This window comes from Aspergillus caelatus (genome assembly GCF_009193585.1).
Source record: "Aspergillus caelatus strain CBS 763.97 unplaced genomic scaffold BDV27scaffold_403, whole genome shotgun sequence".
In the NCBI taxonomy this organism is placed as follows: Eukaryota; Fungi; Ascomycota; class Eurotiomycetes; order Eurotiales; family Aspergillaceae; genus Aspergillus; species Aspergillus caelatus.
The window spans coordinates 1-22,052 of record NW_022475666.1 but is presented as its reverse complement, the minus strand read 5'-3'; the positions used below and the strand labels follow the sequence as shown (position 1 = coordinate 22,052).

The following is a 22,052-nucleotide window of genomic DNA, read 5'->3' as shown; positions in this document are numbered from 1 at the left end:
AAAGTGACTTAGTTGAAAGTGGGAGGGCGGAAGAAAAAAAAGGGGAAAAAAAAAAAAAGAGGGAAAAAAGAAAAAAAGAAAAACTGTGAAAGATTATGACTGAACACGAGTAACGCCAACCGAGGAAGGAAGAATCCCATGCCCAACCTTCACATCGTACGGCCGCTCCATAAGCCCAGCCGCTTTGCTACCGAATTCCTGGAAATGTGGACTGAGCAGATGCATGTGGAGCGCATCCTGGTCTCTGTACCTGTTGGTCCATGAGCTATCGGACCTCAGACTAGCCAGCGTGGTTCAGACATACCTTTCCACGACCATTATTTCATTTCCATCTTTTATAGAGAAGGCGTAGTAAACTAACGTATCGGGCTCGGTAGCATGTACTTGACGGGTGAGTTCCGAGATATGACTTGAGAGCTAGTGACATTATTCCTTGTCAGCTGCCAATTTCACAAAAGAGAAGTCGGATGCATCATATAAAGCAATGCATATCAAATATTAAGCCGTAGTGGTGAAGGGCACTTAACTTACTTCGTCATGCTTGCCGGGCTTAGGGTACATGATGGCCACCACATTCACCTCTTCAGAAGCCATTCTGCGATTGTCAGTTACTGGGGCTGCCAGTCTGATTGAGAATATGTAAGAGAGATGATCCAGACCACGCAGGAAGCAGAAGGGATGTCATGGTCGACCGACAGGACATGCGGGGGTGGGTTTGATTCATCCCTGCGCGATGACTAACCATATTGGTATGTGGTTTATGAAAGCGGTTGGACCCCCAACTGCTATTGCATTGCATGTCTAGCTAAAAAGGTATATACAATGAATCTGGTATCCACAATGAACTTTTTCTTTTGATTTTCCCTCTTACGTGAAACGTTATTAGGGTCGAACGAACTCCCGCCCACATGGTGATACACGAGTACGTCTACATAACGGGAGGAGCAACAAACGAGTCCGGAATGCCGTCAAAAACCCAATTGAGAGAATCAAACACTTCGGAAAATCCGACCTCGCTGATAAATGCTCCTCCTTGGTCGAAGTTGGGTGCGTACATCAACCCGGGGTCCTCCAGTGAATCGTCCTGTCGAGAAACAGGTCCAGCCGTCGCCGACAGATTCGGGTTGGCTAAAGAAGCTGCGCCAATTAGCTACATGTATGAGGAATAAGGAAAGACAGGAAAATGAGGAGACATACCTTGAGCATCTTCGACGCTCTTGATCGGCCGAAACCGTTGCCGCCAACGCCAAACGGTATCATAGACGTGGCTCATACTCATTCGGCAGCGCACCTTCAGCAGTAGAGCCTCCTCTCCGCTGGGATCGGAGCCCCCCGCATTCCACATCTGAGCCAAAATATCGGCCAGGCGCACTGGACGGTCGTGATCCATGACGCTTATTCGCCGAATGGCCGAAATAGCCCCGTTGAACAGAAGCTTCCCATGATCGAAGTCGATGTGGCGGCTAAAGTCACTTTTCAACAGCTTCATCAGGGCAAACGCAGCAGACACGATCATTTGAAGAATATAATTAGTCGCATGGCCAATTAGCTCCCCAGGAGATGTTTCGAGATCTAATACTCGTCCAAGGAATGACGTGGTGGCAATGAAGAGTTTCGTTAAATCGTCGCTTCGTGGGTTAGAACCTAAAAATACAAAGTACCGCAAATGCAGCTCAGCTGCTCGTAGATGGATCATGTTGATGTCTAACGGAGACCATATTAGACCTCATTCAAAAACAGTGGGGTGCAAACGTGACACTTACTAGAAATATCTCGGCCAAGATCGACCTCCATGTCTCTCAGCTCATTTTCCAACAGCTGCACAATCAACAACTTCTCAGAGCTAATAAACTCCGCAGGTTCAGGTTTACTACTGTACAATGACTTCGTCACTCGATCACAGAACTTCTCGATACGCAACCGAGTTTGAAGGTCATGGGAAGGGTGATAATCCGCGTCTTGGAGAGACGCTGGCTCGAGCGCCCAGTCGTAGATAGTGCCAGGCGGTTGCCCGTAACCAGTAGCAACACTAGTAACAGTGAGCAATAGCGCTACGGAGCATCACCGTAGAACAAGATTACTTACTTTTGAGCTACAATATTACATATGGCCCATGTCTGTATTCGATCTTTTACAGCCTCCCCTTGGACTTCCATACGGAAGGTTGTGAACTCCTCCGGTTGCACCGGCCGGTGCAACCCCAATTGCATGGCAATCTGCATCATCAATCCGCTAAGCATAAAGGTCGCGTCGGTTCTTTGACTTGTCGTGGGGAGCGGCCACGTGCAGAGAAGACAAAGAGCTTTCACCACACGATAGTCCTGCGGAATTCCGGTAATAGTCGACCACAGGAGCCGACTAAAGGGGCCAGAGAGTGCAGTGAGAAGACCAGGCTCTGATGGAGCCCTTCGACTTGCGACACAGATAATCGTCCATGCCTGTAAGGGGCAACGACGAAGATACTCTTCAGGGGGCTTTTGAGGATTCAAAAGCGGCAGGAAGGGATGATAATATTTGAAGTACCTGGCCTAAAGTTAGGGCTGACAGGGGCCTGGATCCAGGGAAGGAACTGATTACTGTTCAAATAACCGTGCGACTCTTGGTCGGGGCAATGAGACGTCTTCTAATCTCCACATATTGTCCTCCTGGGACATAATGGAAGCACCCCTCTGGATGGTTAAGGGGGTTGCCAGAGGTTGCGCTTCTAGCGGAGCAGATAGGGTTCGTGTTCTGTTCGAAACGGCCGAATCAGGGCCACAGAACACCTCTTCTGAGCATGGAGATAGCTCATCGCTCACTGTTGCTTCCACGCCATGAGGATGATCAGCAGAAGTAGCCAGTCGTCGACGGAGCTCTGCGATCTCCTTTTCCATCTCTGCATTGCGCCTGTTTAAAGCACAGTCAGCCATGGCAGGATTCGCTTGGATTATGATTAGATGGTCAAGTTCTACCTTCTTTTCGAAATGCGCTTGAAGCTAGGTTCGACCTTGCATTCTATTTGAAGTCGCCGACAGCGTGAGCACGCTGCGGCGGGCGTCTGTACGATATCACACCGCAACTACGGTGTTCGAACCCCCATGTTTAGCCAGTGGTTCGTGATGAAGAGATAGTAAGGAACAACAGTGGAGGCCAAGGCGCCAGAATTAAGAGGCGCGATACGCTTATTTTATCTGGAGGGAGATAGGCTAGAGGAGAGAAGTGGAGGATGCAGGCTTACCTTTTGCTGTTTACACTCATTACAAGCCTTTCTACTACCACCCCGGCGCTTCCCCGTGATTGGGGGAATCTTCTCCATTTCGCAAGGTTCGGAATTCCTGGCTGATAGATCGAAACCTGTGACGGGCCGGGGCATTCTGGGGTTGTTCCGAAGGTCGCTGGGGGTGCCCGAGGGCGTTAAGAGACTCGCATGTGTAGCCAGCCCATGCGGTGCCATGACACCCCGGAACTCCAGGTCCATCAGTATAAATCAGACGTCGCCCGCCGGTATGGAACCGCGGGGCCCATTAACACATGCAAAACGAAGAGGGAAACGGTCAAGGAACCAAAGGTTATGTGCCGGAAATCGGAAGAAAAGTTTAGGTGTTGAAGTGTCGCGAAACTCGGCGGTTGCTGACGGGCTGACTCATCAGTTGCCTGAGGCACTACTACGGAGTACCATACCTACGAAGCAGTACTTATTTGTGTAGCTGATTTGAGCGGATTTCCACTTCTCCAGTTCCTCTACATACTCCATGGATACTTGTACACCATACTGATCAAATCATGATATCCACTGTATTTAATACGGTGCCCATTGCTTATTTACCATCATCCGCCCTTGCTATAGTACAACGAATCATGCCAGATAGCTCTCAAGAGGACTAACCTTTCTTCCACATGTATGAATATGGACCTATACTCTCAGCCAAGAAATGCATCATACTCCGTACTACTTCTAGTAGTAGTACTATCTGAAGGTCACGGGAAGACAGAATATCGAAGCCTAATGACGTCTGTGACACTGCCACATCTTGCTTAGAACACTAATCCGAGAAGCGTAAGGTGTGTATGATTTTTGGTACCTGAACCGCAATTTATCTAAATTAGGTACATTCTGCCTCCACCCCCACCGCCCGACCATTACAGTATGCTTCCAAACTGCTTTAACCAACACTAACTTACGTTATCCGTTGATGCTATCATTAGGCTTCCGCGCTCTACAAAACCAACTTCATTTCTATCTTTCTGCTTCCAGTGTCCTGATCGTTTTCTCTATCATTCGCTGCTCGTATTGTTATTCTCTATGGCAGACGTCAGTCTCCACGATGGGCCTGCGCCTTCTGCGCCCTCCCCGCGAGATGCCGATGCGCCACCAGCAAGTGCTGATTCCGCAGTCCACTCGGTGACGCCGGCGATCTCGGACGAGCTCAAAGCTCGTATGGACAAAGTTGTTTATTCAGACGTAAATGATCATCTATTAGGTTCAATCGTTGAATTGCTAGATTACTGATTCGGAATTGTATTACATAGATCGGTATTACCACACTCCTGACCCGGTTGAAACAGAGCGTCGCCTCGGCTAGGGTTCGTCCATGGATCCGCGACCCCTTAATGTGGCCATATCGCTGACCACAGATAATCCAGGATTTCTCAACTTTCCTCAAAAAGCGATCTTCTCTAGAAGAGGAGCATGCTCAAGGCCTGCGAAAATTATCCCGCTCTCTCCTCGATGCTTCCGTCCGCACCGATAACCGTCAAGGAACCTATAGCCAGAGCCATAATGACCTGAGTCGATTCCATGACCGCATGGCGGATCATGGACTACAGTTCGCGGTGTCCCTACAACAGATGGCTGATAATCTTCACGAGTTGGCGTCAAATATCGAGCGAGGTCGCAAGCAGTGGAAACAAACCGGTCTGAATGCGGAAAAGAGAGTGATGGAGGCGGAAGCAGCAGCGGAGAAAGCGAAGGCTAAATATGAATCGCTTGCGGAGCAATACGATCGGGTGAAGACAGGCGATAAGCAAGGTGGAAAATTTGGTCTGAAGGGTCCAAAGTCGGCCGCTCAGCATGAGGAAGAGCTGTTACGCAAAGTTCAAAATGCAGACTCGGATTATGCGTCCAAGGTGCAAGCTGCCCAAGCAGCGCGGCAGGAGCTGGTTTCCACCCACCGACCTCAAGCTGTGCACAAAATCCAAGAATTGATTACACAATGTGACTCTGGCCTTACATTGCAGATGCAAAAGTTCGGTACGCTCATACCTTCTCGATATCCATAACACCACGTTTTCGTTACTGACTATGCTTAGCAACATTTAATGAGAAGCTCTTGCTGGGCCAGGGATTGTCTATCAGCCCTCTGAAAGATAGTGCGGGGAATGCCGCTACCGCACCGAAGAGTCTCTCTGAAGTTATCCAAGAGATTGATAATGAGAAAGACTACCGCGATTATGTGCTGAGCCATCAGAATAATCCTGGGGCGGTAACTTCGGAACAGATTAAGTATGAACGCCATCCGGTAAGTTCCATAAGCCCCGGCTTTGTCTCTATCTATTAACCCCTACCCTTAGACCCTTGGAGGTACTACTGGGCCTGTTGTTCCGGCCTCCCAAACCACTACACAAAACAAACGCAATTCGTCAATGTTGCTTCAATCGTTTTCCCAGCAACATCTTCCGGCTCAGTCTTCTCAACAATCCCCCGCACCAGCACCAGCACCAACTGCAGCTCCCATTCCAAGCACTCAGCAGTCATCTTACCCTCACAATCCAGATTCATACTCATCCTCAACACTCCAGCCGCCGTACCCGGTGAGCGACGGCCCAGCTGTGCCAGAGAAGCAACCCTTAAACCCGCCATCCATGGCAACGGGACCGAGCCCGTTACCACCAGCTGGAGGAACTTCAGGAAACTTCCAGCAGCATCTTCCCCCATTGAAACCAGTCTTTGGAGTTTCCCTGGAAGATTTGTATTTGAGAGATGGAACTGCCGTTCCTATGATTGTCTACCAATGCTTCCAAGCTATTGAACTTTTTGGTTTGGATATGGAGGGCATTTACCGACTTTCCGGAAGTGCGAATCATATCAACCAGATGAAGCAACTTTTCGACAATGGTGGGTTAGCCCTTGCCACGCAGCTGTGGAGATATCGCTCTAACATTTCATGATCAGATTCATCGCAGGTCGATTTTACAAATCCGGAAAACTTCTATCATGACGTGAACAGTGTTGCTGGATTACTCAAGCAGTTCTTTAGAGATTTGCCTGACCCTCTGTTCACGTCGCAATCTTATTCTGACTTCATCAATGCAGCCCGTAAGGCTATAAATCTACGATTTCAAGACGTTCTTTATTTTATGGTACTAACGTATGCTTCAGGTATTGACGATGATGTTCAGCGTCGAGACTCGCTTCATGCGCTTGTAAATAGTCTTCCAGATGCGCACTACGCCACATTGAGAGCCTTGATTCTGGTATGTTCTTCTTAGCCCCATGCCTTCTAGAGTCCAAAATCTGATCTACATAATTTTAGCATCTCAATAAGGTGCAAGAACATTACACCCAGAACCGTATGAACGCAGGAAACATTGCCATCTGTTTCGGGTAAGCCAAGGTATTCAAACTGTTGGGTGCCGGGTGAAAGCTAACCATATATTCTGTTATTAGGCCTACTCTCATGGGCGCCAGTTCCGGCGGCAACGTCGCCGACGCTGGTTGGCAAGTCCGTGTTATAGAGACGGTTCTTTTGAACACTTTCCAGATCTTCGACGATGATTAGTCGTGCCCGAGAATAAAAGGCCATGATCATCTTTCTTCTTTTGCCTTGCATTGCACACCATTTTTTTTTCTCTAACAAATGTATATAGTGATATTTGGACCGGTGAAATATCCTGATGAGATATCATTACTTCCCTATAATGTAATTCTAGTGGATTTAGCGCAATCACTTCCTCTTCAGTTCAGTTTGATCATGACACGTTCTTTCTATGGTTGAATTGATGAGGCCTATTGGATAATTACAAGATGGAAATAACAGCAACAATCGGATATAGTACAAATGGTGAAGTGTGGCAATGCGAAGTTCTTTGAGAGCCCGCTGAATGGTGAGAATGCAAAAACCCGGAACATGGGTAGTTTTAAGACACGGGTAGAATCGAAGTTGGCTGTCAGAGGCACAGTATGATCCTGTAAGGGAGAAAGATGAGGTGAGATGAGATTCTCAACGAAAAGCTAAGGCACTTTTTGTACGTCGTGACGAGGCAATGGCATGCCTCCCGTTCATTCTGGAGATGAGCGCCAGGAGTGCCATTTGGCGGGTAAATATATGGCTACTGGCGTATTTTCTGCGTATGACGGGGCTTATTTCTTTCCTTGAAATTGTTCCTTCATGGCTTCCATACGCTCCGCAAACGTCAGTCCGGAGACGAACATGGGGTTAGCGAGATCTTCCACGGTGGTAGGCGTAGCGTGGCCCCAAATGCGCCAGTCCTCATCCTCGCCATACCACCGAAGCTTCTGAAGAACGATGTATTCGGTGCAGTCTTGCTGCTTAGGCGGTGCGGTAGACTCGACGGAGACTTCGGACTTGCCTGTCTTGACCACCTTGGACTTCCCAGTGGACTGTCTGCTTGTAATACGCACCACGACCTGTCGCACTCCAGAATCGGGGATCTCGGGGATTTGAGTAGCACGGTCAGACAAGACACGGATTCCGGTGAGAAGAGTTGCTGGAGTGCGGTTGTATTTGTCAAGAGACCAGCTGACCTTCTCATCCCTGGGGCGATTGGCGATACGGGAGGAAAGGTTGTTGGCGAGGCCGGTGCAGCAAACCTTGCGCAAGGTACTGATGTCTCCCCTATGTGACGGACGGTATCATCAGCATCCCAGACACCCACGTCGTGTGGATTGGGTAAAGCTTACTTGGCGAACGCAGAGTACATGCGCTGATGGAGCTCACGAGCAGCCTGTCGACGCTCCTTCAGGCGGAGTGGTAGTCCTGAATTGAACCATTTGCAGTAGGCAACAAGACTGTCCGCCAGTTAGTTTCTTGCACCATCCCAGCAGACCACTTCCGCGCTTTTGATTGTCGTAAAAGACGAGAATACAACGGACAGTGAAAGGTAACAGCATACCCCAAGAAATTTTGGAATCCTGACTTCAACCAAAGCCACTCCAATTGCAGACGCTCCTGCGGTTGTTGAAAGATCGAAGGCATATCCCTCCAGAGCGGGCGAACGTATGTGCCTGGCAGCAACCCAATATCCTGAGGCAATTCAGACCTTGATAAACCCATCCCCCTCGTCGCCATGCTCGGTTGAGCTGGTTGCTTGATGGCAATGTTTTCAGGAATTCCCCGCATGGCACTGCGTTGGGGCGAGTGTGAAAAGAACCGGCATTGGCATGAGTACAGTTGGAAAACGACGTTATTGGAGCGGACAGCCGTAAAGACGGGCCCCTTTGACAGCGAGGATGCCATTGTGAAGAAAGGCCACGAGAACCTCGAGCAGAATGAATAGAGAGTCGAGTTGGAGAGAACCAATGATCAAGACCGCAAAAGAAATCCCGACGGATGGCTCACGTGATATCAACTCCGCCTGCCGTTTCTCAGTCCGTTCGGCCAGCTGTGCTTCTCCGATTCGCACGCTAGGTCATGGCGTCGACACTATCGGCAGCTTCCTGAAGGACGGATCTATCGCTGGCACATGAAGTCGTCTTGTCTTTGACTGTGCGCTGTGCTGTGCTGCTCGGAACCCGACTTCTTGTCAACAATCCGTCATCTTCGCGGATAGAAACCGACCTTATCTACGGGATAGTCCTCGATAGGATTGACTCCTATCGTTTTCAGTCTTTGTTCTCTCACCAGTTTCTTAATCCTTCTGCGCAACGGCCGCATATGCCGTATCATAAGGCTGGCTCCTCCTCGTGATGCTCCCCCGCCCTTCTCTCCCCACGCCCGACATCCCCCTGAAGCTGTCCGTTTGAGTACTCTCGATCCGGACTTGCGCTCGCAACTTTTGGCCTCAATCTCCAACTTCCCGGCGGACGCCTACGAAAAAGAAGTGGCTTCCCCAACCGCCGCCGCTGCTATCGTCCCGCCGTCCCCCGACCCCTCTACTCCCCAGACCCCCAACAGCAATGATTCCGGTCACGCAACGGTTCCCTCCGCCTTGCATCCGCGAGTGGCTGTCATCTTGGGAGTAGACCGGAAGTGGTACCTCCCTCTCCTGATCTGTCGGGCACTGAGCACGGTGCCGGCAGCATGGTGGGGGCTCCGGTGTGCCTTCACCTTCCTGGCTGAATTACTCCACATCCAGGCGGGAATGGGGCATGAGGGTTGGACGGCGGCGATTGTCGATAGTGTCAATCAAGAGTGGGATGTTGAAAGAAGATTCCGGGTGACCGAGGTGGCCCTGGCGATTATGTGGGTATGTATGAGCCTCTCTGGCGGGAGAATTATGGGGATAGAAATCCCACGCAAATCCCAACGTCCACGCACAAGACCATCTTTACGGAACAGTGAACTAACGCATACCTACTCTAGTGCTGTGCATCCGCTTACCTTTCGTATTTCTTTGCTGATTGTATGATGTCTCGATGGTGAGTTTGTGTCTCAACCCCTCTATATATCTATATCCCAGCCTGAGACTTATATTCATTCTACAGGCTTTTGAATTATACCCCGCCGGCTGTTGTTATTCGTCTCCTTACCACCAACGGATTGATTGCTTATATCTCTTCATGGGTCCTCTACCTTTCGGGTGCATCATCAGATCCGCGCCTTCTCCTTCCGGCCTGGATATCCATCACAACCGTAAGTCTGCCACTTCACAACCACGCAGCTGAATTGAGAAGAATGACTGACGCCTTGCTTCCCCCATGGAGACCCTCACGTTCCTTTACCATGCCACCCAAAACCGCGCCATGATTAAGCGTGAAACAGCCGCAGCTCTACTAGTTGTTTCCGTTGCGAGTTTCGTGAGCATGTCCTCGCTTCTGCTTCAGTTACATCTGACTCGAGAAAATGAACCGGAAGTGCCCGTCTTTGTTATTACTCGGAAATTATGGGACTGGGCTGTTGCGATATTTCTTCGCATGCGGGTGGCGGATGATCGAGTTGGAGCGCGCGAGTTGTGATTGATGTTCCTGGAAAACGGGTCACTATAGTGAATACTGCGCAAGCAATGAAGAGCTCTTTTTTGCCTACTTTTTCTGATTTGTTACTCGTGATAACCGTTACATGTATTCCTATTGGTACTCTGAAGACCCACAAGCAAATTGCATATCGCATTGCATACATCCTATTCTGAGAAAGACTGTGTTGTGAGGACAAGTTCAGAAACAACATGTGGAAGACGTAGAGCGTAAGTGCAAACGAGAGATTAACCTTCGCACACCAGGTAGCCCTCCATAACATCCATCTGGCGACAGACCTCCCGACACGCATTTCTTCCAAGCCGAGTAACGACAGGGATGAGGCAAGAAACAAAAGAACATCTATGCATATATTTGGGTATCTACCAACGCCTCGTTCCGTCATAATCCCATTCCGAGTAGAGCAGTCGAGCCAACAAAGGACCCACTCCCATCAATCGCGTGCCGCAATTGTTTGGGATCAAATTAGACAGTGCTTAATAACGACAGAGGTCCCAGGTCCAGTACGCCGAGCACAGAGGGTTGAATGTAAAAGACAAGAAGCTTAACCGAACCACCTAGATGCTGCGATTGCATAGAGTGCAATGCAGAGTTAAGACGAAGGATAGGCGATACATGCCTTCTATCCAACCACTCCCGAGGGCAAAGTAGACTGGGAAGAAGGGATCGGAACGGGGCGCGGCGTCTCCTTTAGAAACCGTGGACCTTGATGGTCTTGGCATCCAGCTCGAGACCCTCCTTCTTGTCGGTCAAGAACTCCTGAACATCTTTACGCTGATCACCTTGCAGCTGAATCACCTCGCCCATCTCACTATCGGCGACGATGGTGCCATTGCAGGCTGCACATCCGTAAGTGTGTGCCCCTTGCGATTATTACATGGTGGCGGTGTAGTAGCAACTTACCGAACTTCTTCTTGATCACCTTTAAGATCTTCTTCTGATCAAACTTCTTAGGAAGACCCTGAACAGTAGTCAAGGTTTTTCGACCATTGCGCTCTGTAAAGGAGATATATCAGCAACAAATTCCAAGGGCAAGTAGAGCGATTCAACGGATAAAAGAAAATAAAAATTCCAGGAAGGAGAGACGACAGCTAGGAGGACATACGCTGAATCCGTATATGGATATAATTTTGAGACTGCTTGGTCTCGCCGGTGTCTTCGTCAGCTTCGGCGAAGGGGTCTGTGTAGAGCACGTGTCAGCCTCAGGCTCCTAAACAGGATTACCCCGCCAAAAATGTCATGCGGTACCGATCTGTGGACAAAGACGATCTGCAAACAATCAAGGCCAGATCCGTGACACAAAGCATCGGATAGACTTGCTGTAGCGACGCCTTTGCCCGTCCAGGGCGATCACCATGTCTAGGGGGTAACCATAGCTGGCATAAGGGAGGTGGCAAATTGGCCTTACCGAAGGTCTTGAGGTTTTCGATGGACATAAACTCGGCCTTTTCTCGAAACGGGCCCTTAAAAGCGGTTGTAGTATAAAAGCGAGGGGTAAGAGTAAAAACTCTGTAACTTGTAGCGATTGCGAGCGTTCGTAGAAGAGCTGAGGGGTGAGTGTGAAGGTGTTGTTGGGGAGAAGACAAGTGAGGAAGAAGAAAGAGCCTTTTGAGGGGCGCGACCCGATTTAGCGCCTCTGTGGGGGAAGGCGGTGAAACTGTGACTAATCTTCTGTGTAGCTCAGATGCGTGTCTTCATCCAGCTGATCGGCCAGATGATCTACTATTACCTGCAGTTCTGTGTGATGTTTCCTCTATATGAAAACATGATCCCATTCACATTGAATCCCATCGTGTGTGAAAAGACAACATGACTCAGAAACGGAAGAAAAAGATCAAGACTTGTATTAGACTAACTATTGATACAACGCCACGTGATCATGATGCACTACGTACTGTGGCAAATCGATGACCGCATGGACGTGGAGGTTCGGGTATCATCCTCACTTCAAAAACGTCCTACCCCTTTCTTCTTAGGTAATAAATATATGGAGTGGTATAGGATCATAATTCAATTTCCTCGAAAAGGCCAGACGGTCGGCAGTGTTCATGGGGAAGGGGTAGCCGTGGCAGCACCTGCTGGAACCGCCGGCGGAGGCATGAAGATAGGGAAATATGTCTGTGCCGTGTGAATAAGTACCAGGCCAGATCACTAGGCAAGAAGGATAGTTAGGGAGCTTGAGACGTACAACAACCAACGCCATCACTATATGTACATCAAAAGTTAGTATCTATCTTGGCCTTCACCAGCGGAAAAATGGAGACGAACAGGACATGAAAACGGACATATACGCGGGAGTAGACGCCGTCCTTTTCTGCTCGGGTGTTTCGCCGAGCCAATTTTGAAGCGAAAAGACGAATGAGACCCTGTATACTAGTTAGACATCTCCAAGGCTGATGCCAAGAAAGCAATTTTACCATCCGATCATCCTGAATATCAAAGCTTTGTCAGACATATGAACCCTAGTAGTGTGAGCAGATGTATACTATCTCACCTGTTACGAGTGAACATCTATGAAAAACTGTCAGCATCCTCGGACCGCGCAACCATGAGAAATCCGGATGTCAACCTACCGCGGCCATGGGCAAGGTGCTGGTCATTGCGCCTGGACCAGACCGTTAATAAAGCATTCCTCCCCAATTGATTCGTGTTGCAGATTGAATTATATACCAGACATATCGGCATCATCCTTGTTGGCGGGCGGGTCGACATAGGGGATGGCTGGAGTCGGAGAACAGCAATTAGTGACTACGTTTTCACCGTCACGAATGGCACGGGTTGGGAAGGGATTGTGAAATCAACGTACCGAGGTCTAACCTCCGCATGTCCTTTTTCGATGCCATCTTGAAACAGGAAGTAACCGGTGCTATTGTACAGCTTGTTGTTACGATGCTGGGAGAAAGACGAACTCGCCAGCCAAGCGGTCGTTGGCGCCAAGACTAAAGCGGCAGTTCATCGATTGGCCATTCGGCTTTATCTCTTTCTTTATCTCCCGTCAAAATGAACCATCATAAAATTATATGTAGTATGTATGTACCTACTAGTAGATCATGCACACCGACAGGGCAAAAAAAAAAAAAAAAAAAGATAGAATTGAGAGGGGTTTGATCTCCATGCTCTCGAGCTCGTAAAGTCGCCTTTATCTCTCACCCCAGGCTATTTTGGACCCAAAAATAAATAAATCAACATAAAAAAAAAAGAAAGAAAAAATGATCTGCAAAGTCCAAAAGGTAGTCATCCTTGCTCAAGAAACAAATCCCCGAAAGCCCAACCATGGCCTGCATCAAGAGTAGGGAACACTCCTGAAACAGAGATTGGCCTGAACAAACCTACTCAGAAAAGCAAACATCTTTCGACTGGGTTGGTCGGCCACACATACAAAGCACTCCTCGGTCTCAGCTAGCCATGTTCCATTCCAATTGGATCCATTGCTGGTGTGCTTGCGTATATGTCCAATCGCACATCAGTAAGGCACGGATCCATGGTAGCCTGGCATGGTTGCAGAATACTTGCTTTTCGTGCTAAATTTCTAGGTCTTTATGCAGATACAGCGTGTAAGTGTTTGTCCACTACGAGTAAATAATGTATGTTCGTGCGACGATCCAGTATCACTGCAGTCAGGGATGTTATGTAATATTGGCATGGGCAGTGACTGAGAGTGGTGTCCCATGGCATTCAGGCACCAACAACGGAGAGAGAGCATTGGTTGAAGTACGTCCTTCAAGCTTTACCGGACAGGACTCTGACATTAGTGTAAAAAAAAAAATATTAAATAAATAAATAAAAAGGAATGACCATTAGAAGAAAGAGTAAGGTAAGATATAATACGCACAATAAGCCAACCTTGAAATATCATAGACCATAGTGGAAATGCGGGGATAAAGAGGGTGAATCAGACAACCATATCATGCCACATTAAGGGATTGACATGCGGAGGAGAAGAAATTATCTGATGGCTCATTCAGAGTGAGTGGCGGGATCTGGTAGGAATGGATCGGCGGCTGTTTCTGACCACCAGAAAATGAAACTGAGAGAGGAAATTGGGTTTCTAGTAGAAGTATTGGGAGACGCAATCCATGGGATGTCATTCGTTTGATGCACAGGCTGTCTTGCCAACTGTCCATGGCCCAGTCGATAGTCCCGAATGGGGATGCAAATCATTGGTATCACTGCAGGTTATACGAGCGTACCGTACACGCTACTACAGATAGTATATGTATGTTGTATGTATGTCTGTATGTACTTACAGCATGTACGACTGCAGAGAAAGTGGATGACGAACTGAGAAAATACTAAGTATCTCCAGATGCCACCTAATTTCGGTATGTCCCAGACTTCAATAAATTCCCAAGAGGCAAAGAAGGTTTTGTCAATGCCATCATTCTCGGAATTAGTTACTCAACATTGTTCCATAAGATATCTCCGATTTTCGAGAATGGGGCAATATGGGGCCCATCATCTGATTGCCAAGAGACCCATCGATTTGCCGGAGAATCCGAGGATGACCCTTTTAGTTGGGTAATATTATCGTCTCCAGTTATCCATTAGTGCCGTTGTTCGTGTATGTCCTTCTATTGCCCTATTACCTGTAAGTGTAATTTTCTTTTCTTCGCCTAAAAGAAAAAAAAGGGTATGGACCCCGGGTGGATAATGGATATATAATATAACAGTCATGCGGGTAAAATCTGATGCAGCTCCATGGGGATGTCACCGGTATGAAAAGGAATACAGACAGTACCGAAGAAATAATCTGGGTGTACACCTGACTTTCTCCTCATTTCTTAAGAATCTGACTCCAGACTATTAAATACTATATCCTGCGTCGAAAAATGAAATTAGAAACAGACAAAGAACAGCGAATATCAGGAGGGAATCTATGAGCGATCACAATTCGATTTGCATGAATCTCTTTTTAGACTCCTAATAAGGTTAAAAAGTACAGACAATCAGCTTTCAAGCCTAAGACGCATTCGGCATCCGGTATTACGCCAGTAATGGATCCATGTTTATCTCACTCACACTGTGTCAATCCCGCGGTAATTACCCGTCATCCGGTACACTTCAGTCCGCCCCCTCCCCCTAGCGTACTAGGAGTAGTAAGTACCAGACGGTCCCATAACTCCGGACTGTTCCATTGTATGTATCCATGTACGGATGATACCCAAGAAAAGACGGACTGCCAGTTGGTCCTTCCTTACGTTATCTGGAGATCTTCGCTATCGTTCGCCGTACTCGGCTTTTCCCCCAATTCCCTTGTCCTTCTCCTTCTTTGTGTTCTTCTTTTCTTTCTACTTCGCCCTTCTTCAATCAAATTTCCAGCCTCGACCCTTCGTTCGCGTGTCTCGCGGTCTTCAGTGCCGACTTTCCCGCCCCTACTTGATCCGCACCGATTATTTCCCGACCTTTAACCACTTTATCCGCTCACCTTGCATTTCCCGGCGTCGTTCCGGTGACAGATTGGTAGGAAGCATATAAACGGAGCTGGGACATCTCGATTCTTTTAGAGAGTCACCAACGACCGTTCGCGCGAGTTTAGTCCGGTTGATCGGTCATATTCTGTTGTTCCAATGACCAACCTCCGGCGCGGTGATACACCATGAAGCTGAGATGATACCTCATTCTTCTGCCGGCGTCCAATCGTGGGGTCATCCCCTGCGCGCCGTCAACAGCGGCTCTGGACATGTTGATGCTTCTCAAGCCGTGGGACCGTCCGACCCTCAGTTCGAAAAGCTACCAACACCTGTGCCGCAGCCGCAACCCAGACAGCCGGCAGTCATCGACCTTACAACGAGTGGTGGTGATGCACAAGAGGTGGAACCTCCGCCAAAAAGACTTCGGCTGGATTTACCTATAGCACCCTCCACCCAAGATGCGAGTCCTGCGCCGGGGAGCGGTGGAGAGCTGAGAAGCACACCAGGAACGGGTGGCTCAAAGCCTCCCTCACTTTCTTGGCGCAATCGGCCGGTATGGTCCTTCCAGGCTATGCTATCCGAGGTGCCGGGGAGCAATGTAATGAATGAGGAAGATGCGACAGCTGTCGCGCAGGGTGGGAAACCTGCATCGCCACCTTCTTTGCCGGTTTTGCCTTGGAAGTATGTTCCCGAGTCGCTGGGAAGTAATCCCCCAACGTCACGAGCTACTTCACCTGTGAAGGAGGTGCAGACGATCCCCTATCGTATTGAGACTCCTTCCGTTGCGCCTGTACTTAAAGGAGAGAGTAAGTTATCCTCACCAGACGGCTATGAAAACCGAAGGGACACCTTTGACCGGTAACCAAATCGATAGAAGTTGCGGATTTCTCTCCATGGACTGGGAACCACCCAGAAGATGTTTTAAACGAACAAACAGCAAAGCAGGGACACTACGACCGCACTCAAGTATCCCAGAACGAGTCAAACACCGCACGACCCTCGTTATATGCACAATTGAAGCACCGTTCCGGTCTGCATATGCTTTCTTCCGTTTTTGCCGCGGCTCTAGAAAAGAGACAAAACCATAGCATGGTGACTGCGCCATCGACCTTTAAGCCACCTCCACGAGTAACCCTAACTGATAATAAACGTGAGGCCTGGCTCCGTGATCTAGCTAACCCGTCTGTTCCGCTGCGCAAGTTGAGCCGAACGATTCCTCATGGTATCCGGGGAAAGTCCCTCTTGGACCAATGCTTAAACAAAGGTATCCCAGTCAGCCGAGCCGTGTGGCTTGCAAAGTGTGTCGGTGCCAATGAGATCCGTGCGTTCAAGAGGAAAGGAACGAGTGGTACATTAGCGCTAGGCTTGGAAGCAAAATGGGTCCGTGACTGGACAGCAACTGTTCAGCAGTTCTTAGAAGGAGTACTAGGTGCCTGCGGCTCTGCGCAATGGAAAATGAAGATGACATATGCGTATGTAACTAACACGTTGTTCGCATAATTCAAGTGCTAACAGCTCCTAGGGTGAGCTTAACAGCTCGCTTGTTCTTTGAACGTCTGCTCGACCACGACCAATATCTTGGATGGTTCTTGTCCTCGCTAGAAGCCGCGCCGGTCAATACAGTTCCTGTTTGGCTATTGATGCTTGGTATCTATTGGGACAATATCATGCGATATCGGAAGCGTGGGCGGCGGTTAGCCGAATTGCTGCTTGTGAAGTTGCGCCAGGTACGTGCACTGATATTGACGGTTAATACCCTACTAATCAGACAGCAGGTCACCCAGCCGGAAAAGGTTGGTCAACTACAGCCCCTCGTAGATCGGTTATCTCTTTATGTCAGGAGACTTGTTCTGGAGCATACCTCATCTATGGTTCTTCCAGGTTCATGGGAAAACCACAAGAAGCTTATATCTTCCTGCTTGAACTTGAAGGATAATACCCATAGAACGATTTACCAAAATCTCTCCGAACGCAATTCGCGGTTGCAGCTACCCAAGAATCACCGAGACACAGCTGAACGGTCACCACAACAGCGTGTCATTCAGCTGTTCGACTCCATCCGCTCCGCGCATGACATCTCTTCCGCCTCGGCTGCATGCCTGAAAACGATAGAGGATAAAGCTGTTCTCATTTCCAAACTCCTCGAGTGGACGGCTACCCCGTTTCGTTATGGTCTTTGCCGTGTATATACTGGCGTCCGTCTTCTGCGCAAGTGGAAGATGTCTGGGATCGATGTTGACTCATATATCCTTTCTTTCCTCGCTGATGTTCGAGTGTCCAGCGCATTAAACATGGAAAATATCTACCATATCATTTCAGAGCTAGTCAGGTCTCAGACATTCTCTGTAGGTAGGTACCTGCAATGGCTGATGGCGAAAGGTGTCACAAACACCACCCAGCCCGTATCGAGTGACCTCTGTCTCCTAAAGCAACTGCCAGCCAATCGCCTCCCAGAGCATGTGCGAAACCTTCGTAATACGCTCCTTTACCGGGCTGGAATCACGGTGATGGAGGAGGACTCTGCCATTGCAGAGCTCAAAATATCAATTGCTCAACGACTGCCCAATATCTTCGGCGCTGAAATGGACAGTGCAATGCCCACCGAATCATCAGAGCCCAATTCCACTTGGGCTGTCAAATCCGAAATCGGACAGTGGATTCGCCGCGGAGTTGCTGAGCATTGCCGCGACTCACCTAGGTATGCTTCTCTACTCTCTAGGAGTACTACTCCGGCTAACAGCTACAGGAAAATCTCTGGGGTCTCCGTGGCGGTGGACCCAGGTTTATCCGCCCTTACTCCTGACGAGTTCTACAGTGTCAGGGAGATCTTGGAGACTTTCGGTGATCTCTCGATGCTGGCAGACATACTAAAGCATGCTACTCATTGTGATGACGATGTTGTCCTGGCTTCGGTTGCTGATACGGTCAATTGCCATTTTGACTGCTTCTGTGTAATTGGTGCTACGTCTGATCTCTTCAGGGGCCTCGTTGAGTCGTATGCTCGTCTTAAGAAACTGGGAAATGCAAGTTTGGACTTGTTGTTTTCACTCATCGAGTTAGGGCTCCGGATACCCAGTGAATTCAACACCGTTGCTCTCTTGCGTCAGGACCTTACTCGCTTAGAGAGCAAGTCAGCTTTGGCAGCGCCGTCCCCGCTTTCGGATAGTATTCCCTTAGCACTCAGTGATGTCGATCCTTCTTTTCAAGAGAAGTTAAACCAGCTTCTCTCGTCTGGGGGTGGCATGGATGAGTCCACGATGGACACGGTCTTCTATTCGCTTATACATATACTAGAAAGTAGCGGCAGTCCCGCGAAACTGTCAGCAAATGAAACCGCTAGGTATCTTGCTTATTTGCGGCTGTTCCAACCGAAGCATTTCGATACAATGCTGATTCGTTGGATATGTGGGCTTCTGAAGTCCTCTGCCCCGTCGATGTCTCGAATTCTCCCTCCTCTCATCGGAGTTGGCTGCGTCACCATACATGCGTTTGTATTTTTGGTGAAAAAGCTTTTGCAGTCGGAAAAGGTGGCTGCTGTAATTCCCAACCTGGCTGGATTGCGGGTGGACCTGCTTCAGCTTCTTATTCCTCTAGTATCAGGAAAAAGTAAATATGCTGACTTGGTACGTCAATTCTCATATCTATCTAGAATGCAGCACTAAACTTGTTTGTTCAGGTTACATACCGTTTCTATGTCGCACAACAAGAATTTTTTCTGAAGCACCCTCAGGAGACCCTCGATATAATATGCGATGCAGTTGGGTTGGTTGATTCAGAGACCGGACTCAATTCAGAACAGCCCGACATCTCAAAATGTGCGATAGACTTGCTCGATATCCTTCTTACACAGAATCCTGAAGTTACGGTCCAATACTGTCTGCAAGGCTTTATTGGAAAGCATTCAACTTCAACAACCGTCCTGCAAAGGGCTCTGGATAACCTCTTGGGCTTTGATTCACTCGCTGGTTAGTAAAGCGAATCTCGATTCTTGCTCATATTGCTAACACGCCGCCAAGGTCCATGTACAATGTCCGAGGCAGAAAAGGTCGTCCGCATGACTGATGACTTCTCCCTTCCATTTTGCCAATTGAAACTCCAAATGCTTTTCAATGCAGAATCTGGCCGTAATGTGGGCAACGGTATCGTTGACGTGATGTTCAAGGCCGCTGTGGAAGATACACGCTCAAAAGGATCAAATTGGGTTGGTTTCGTGGGCCTCATGAGCCAAGATGTAATAAGACAGGTACGGAAACACGACTATTACCACAAGGCTTTCCTCCTAAACTGACCTTTTTTTTTGTTTTCTCTTAAGATTCGGGAGCGAGCCGAAAGAGCTCTCTTTTCTATCCCATTATTCGAAGAACATCTTGAAGCCCATGGACCCTCGGCCACAGCCAAGTCCCTGGAGACAGCAAAACTGTACCTGACAATAATCGAGAAGCTTGCTTATAGTGTGCCCGAAGCTGGAGTCCAGTCTGTGGCTCCCGTTCTTGTCGAGAAAATGGATCTACTTCTCCACCGGCTTGTTATCATGCAAACCAACTTCAACAACATCACCACTAATCGACACGGCGCGGCTACGACTCAAATTCTTCAGTCTCGCTCAAACTTCGAGAGGGCTCTCGCTTTCTGGTTCTCTGCTTTTCTAAGGATGATTGTGATTCACCGTTCTGCGTTCACTGTGCCATCCCCAGCGCCTAAGCCCAACGGCCTGCAGGAACAGTCTCGTTTGCTGATCTCGATTCTTTGCATATCCCTTGCACGCCTTCCAGACAGTGTAATACGCCTTTTCCCGGCGGCTGACTATTTCCCTCACCCAATACCATCTCAGGGTTACCGTCCTTGTCCCGGAATTCTGCTTCAGACTCATGCGTTGGACGTCGCTGCCTCCCTGATCGACACGTTCCCAGATGAGGCTCGGCAACATTGCGCCCGTTTCCTCAAAGAAAGGTGTCCACCCTTTCTTCAGTATCAAAATGACTCTAGATTTATTTACCTTCTCGGCCCCATGAGCGACGCAGCAGCACTGAATAACTTGCAGGCTGCTTCTCTTCCATCACCTGCCGCCGGGGGTTCTACTCCAACTCCAACACCGTCGGGCGCCCTGCCCGGCGCTCCATCTAACCCACAACCACCTGCTATGACTCCTGCAGGTACCTCAGCGAGTCTTTCGGAAGGCATTAATTGCGTTGCTAGCCATCTTCGCCTCCAATACCGGGGTCGTGTTATGGGACCCTACCCGGTACGCCCTTGGGAGCTACTTGAAGATGCCGCACCAATCGTAGGGGTGAATGATACCGCTGTGAACCTCAAATATTTCGACGCCAGACGAGTTCGGGCTTAGATTTTCTCTACGGCCTACGTCCCTGGCTTATGAGCATCCTCTTATATCTACGTACATAATTTCTTTTCTTATGGTTCCTGGGTTGTTGTTTCTGTTCACCGCTTGATACCATCTCCATCTGCATATAATTTTGCCTCCGACCATACACCACGATCGTACCTTTGACTCAAGCACACATCCAGTTCTGCCATATTTCGTGACCATGGTCCATTTGCATGTGTGATTTTTTTTTTGGGCTTTTTCTTATTTATTACATGCATTGCGATCACTGCGGAGTGACGAGTGACTATGCTTGTGGCGGTACATCTGGCAGTGACGTCCGCGTGTTACAAGCCCTCGTTTTGTTTGTACCATGAAATTTGTATATAGAGAAGGTCTGGCGTATACTGGGTGGGTGGTTCATAGCATATGGGTTCGCATATTTAGCATATAGTCTGAACAATAGCATCATCTTATGAATACAAGGGTCACAATGACTAATGAATCTGGAGCTGGTGTAGAACAAGAGTTGATTACCTTCCGAACGAGTAGTTTGATATACGGAGACAAGAGACTTGCCCATAGTTCGCGGTTTGTGATATTGACCGTAGGTTTAATAACAGCTCAAGATTAAACAAAAATGGTCAAAACTACAGAAACCTGTACCGTACCTGATCACCTGACGCCCGGTCCCACCTGACGCCCGATTTTTTGATATACACCGACTTTTCGATACTTTTCAAACCACCATAACTCTGCCAATATGGCTTCAATTGAGGCAGCGATAGCTGAGATCGAAAGCTTAAAACCAGGAGAAAAAATAAATTACACAAAAACTGCCAAGAAATATGGTATAAGCAGGTCTACACTATCTCGACGTCATCGTGGTGTTCAACATACTCGAGCAGAGCAATATAATGATCAACGAATCCTCAACAACGAGCAGGCCAAAACGCTTATAAAATGGATCAATGATCTAACTGATAAAGGCCTTCCGCCTACGTTTGAAATGCTACGAAACTTTGCTAAGGAAATTACTGGAAAGAAGCCAGGAAAACAGTGGCCAACTCGATTTTTGAAGAAATATGATGATCAGCTTACTGCCCGCTATACAACTGGAATTGACTCCCAACGCAAGCGAGCTGATTCGGCGTATAAATACTCTCTTTACTTTGAGCTAATGGCC

At 48.5% G+C, this 22,052-nt stretch overlaps 7 protein-coding genes across 7 annotated transcripts; 3 read left to right on the top strand and 4 right to left on the bottom strand.

Moving 5' to 3' along the window:
• Positions 1-45: 45 nt before the first annotated feature.
• Positions 46-655, bottom strand: BDV27DRAFT_138739 (putative quinol monooxygenase). Its single transcript, XM_032069304.1, has 3 exons — positions 532-655; positions 305-417; positions 46-250 (listed from the first exon to the last, which is right to left on the bottom strand). The coding sequence occupies exons 1-3, from the start codon at positions 592-594 to the stop codon at positions 94-96; spliced, it is 333 nt and encodes a 110-aa protein (XP_031920851.1). The 5' UTR covers positions 595-655; the 3' UTR covers positions 46-93.
• A 69-nt stretch (positions 656-724) lies between these two features.
• BDV27DRAFT_138738 (transcription factor domain-containing protein) lies at positions 725-3,594 on the bottom strand. The gene is made up of 7 exons (XM_032069303.1): positions 3,218-3,594; positions 2,952-3,058; positions 2,578-2,886; positions 2,086-2,523; positions 1,764-2,029; positions 1,198-1,704; positions 725-1,137 (listed from the first exon to the last, which is right to left on the bottom strand). Exons 1-7 carry the CDS (start codon positions 3,455-3,457, stop codon positions 929-931), a joined length of 2,076 nt encoding a protein of 691 aa, XP_031920850.1. The 5' UTR covers positions 3,458-3,594; the 3' UTR covers positions 725-928.
• Positions 3,595-4,118: 524 nt separating this feature from the next.
• rgd1 (putative Rho GTPase activator (Rgd1)) lies at positions 4,119-7,075 on the top strand. The gene is made up of 9 exons (XM_032077637.1): positions 4,119-4,441; positions 4,510-4,563; positions 4,624-5,230; positions 5,290-5,498; positions 5,551-6,094; positions 6,152-6,295; positions 6,359-6,453; positions 6,513-6,583; positions 6,647-7,075. The coding sequence occupies exons 1-9, from the start codon at positions 4,283-4,285 to the stop codon at positions 6,756-6,758; spliced, it is 1,995 nt and encodes a 664-aa protein (XP_031920849.1). The 5' UTR covers positions 4,119-4,282; the 3' UTR covers positions 6,759-7,075.
• Positions 7,075-8,499, bottom strand: BDV27DRAFT_80464 (uncharacterized protein). Its single transcript, XM_032077638.1, has 3 exons — positions 8,113-8,499; positions 7,901-8,008; positions 7,075-7,835 (listed from the first exon to the last, which is right to left on the bottom strand). Exons 1-3 carry the CDS (start codon positions 8,454-8,456, stop codon positions 7,340-7,342), a joined length of 948 nt encoding a protein of 315 aa, XP_031920848.1. The 5' UTR covers positions 8,457-8,499; the 3' UTR covers positions 7,075-7,339.
• Positions 8,500-8,549: 50 nt separating this feature from the next.
• On the top strand, positions 8,550-10,730 carry BDV27DRAFT_170159 (N-glycosylation protein-domain-containing protein; the record flags this gene model as incomplete). Its single annotated transcript, XM_032075221.1, has 5 exons — positions 8,550-8,587; positions 8,826-9,405; positions 9,522-9,577; positions 9,644-9,791; positions 9,863-10,730. 5 exons carry the CDS (start codon positions 8,550-8,552, stop codon positions 10,112-10,114), a joined length of 1,074 nt encoding a protein of 357 aa, XP_031920847.1. The 3' UTR covers positions 10,115-10,730.
• Positions 10,731-10,822: 92 nt separating this feature from the next.
• On the bottom strand, positions 10,823-12,975 carry BDV27DRAFT_151052 (SUI1 family translation initiation factor; the record flags this gene model as incomplete). The annotated part of the gene is made up of 9 exons (XM_032071322.1): positions 10,823-10,971; positions 11,036-11,128; positions 11,238-11,312; positions 12,317-12,337; positions 12,401-12,498; positions 12,627-12,643; positions 12,706-12,737; positions 12,803-12,853; positions 12,939-12,975. The coding sequence occupies 9 exons, from the start codon at positions 12,973-12,975 to the stop codon at positions 10,823-10,825; spliced, it is 573 nt and encodes a 190-aa protein (XP_031920846.1).
• A 2,346-nt stretch (positions 12,976-15,321) lies between these two features.
• Positions 15,322-21,352, top strand: BDV27DRAFT_138719 (mediator of RNA polymerase II transcription subunit 12). The gene is made up of 8 exons (XM_032069302.1): positions 15,322-16,349; positions 16,418-17,015; positions 17,066-17,270; positions 17,319-18,241; positions 18,290-19,166; positions 19,220-19,508; positions 19,560-19,786; positions 19,856-21,352. The coding sequence occupies exons 1-8, from the start codon at positions 15,740-15,742 to the stop codon at positions 20,885-20,887; spliced, it is 4,761 nt and encodes a 1,586-aa protein (XP_031920845.1). The 5' UTR covers positions 15,322-15,739; the 3' UTR covers positions 20,888-21,352.
• The last annotated feature ends 700 nt before the right edge of the window (positions 21,353-22,052 follow it).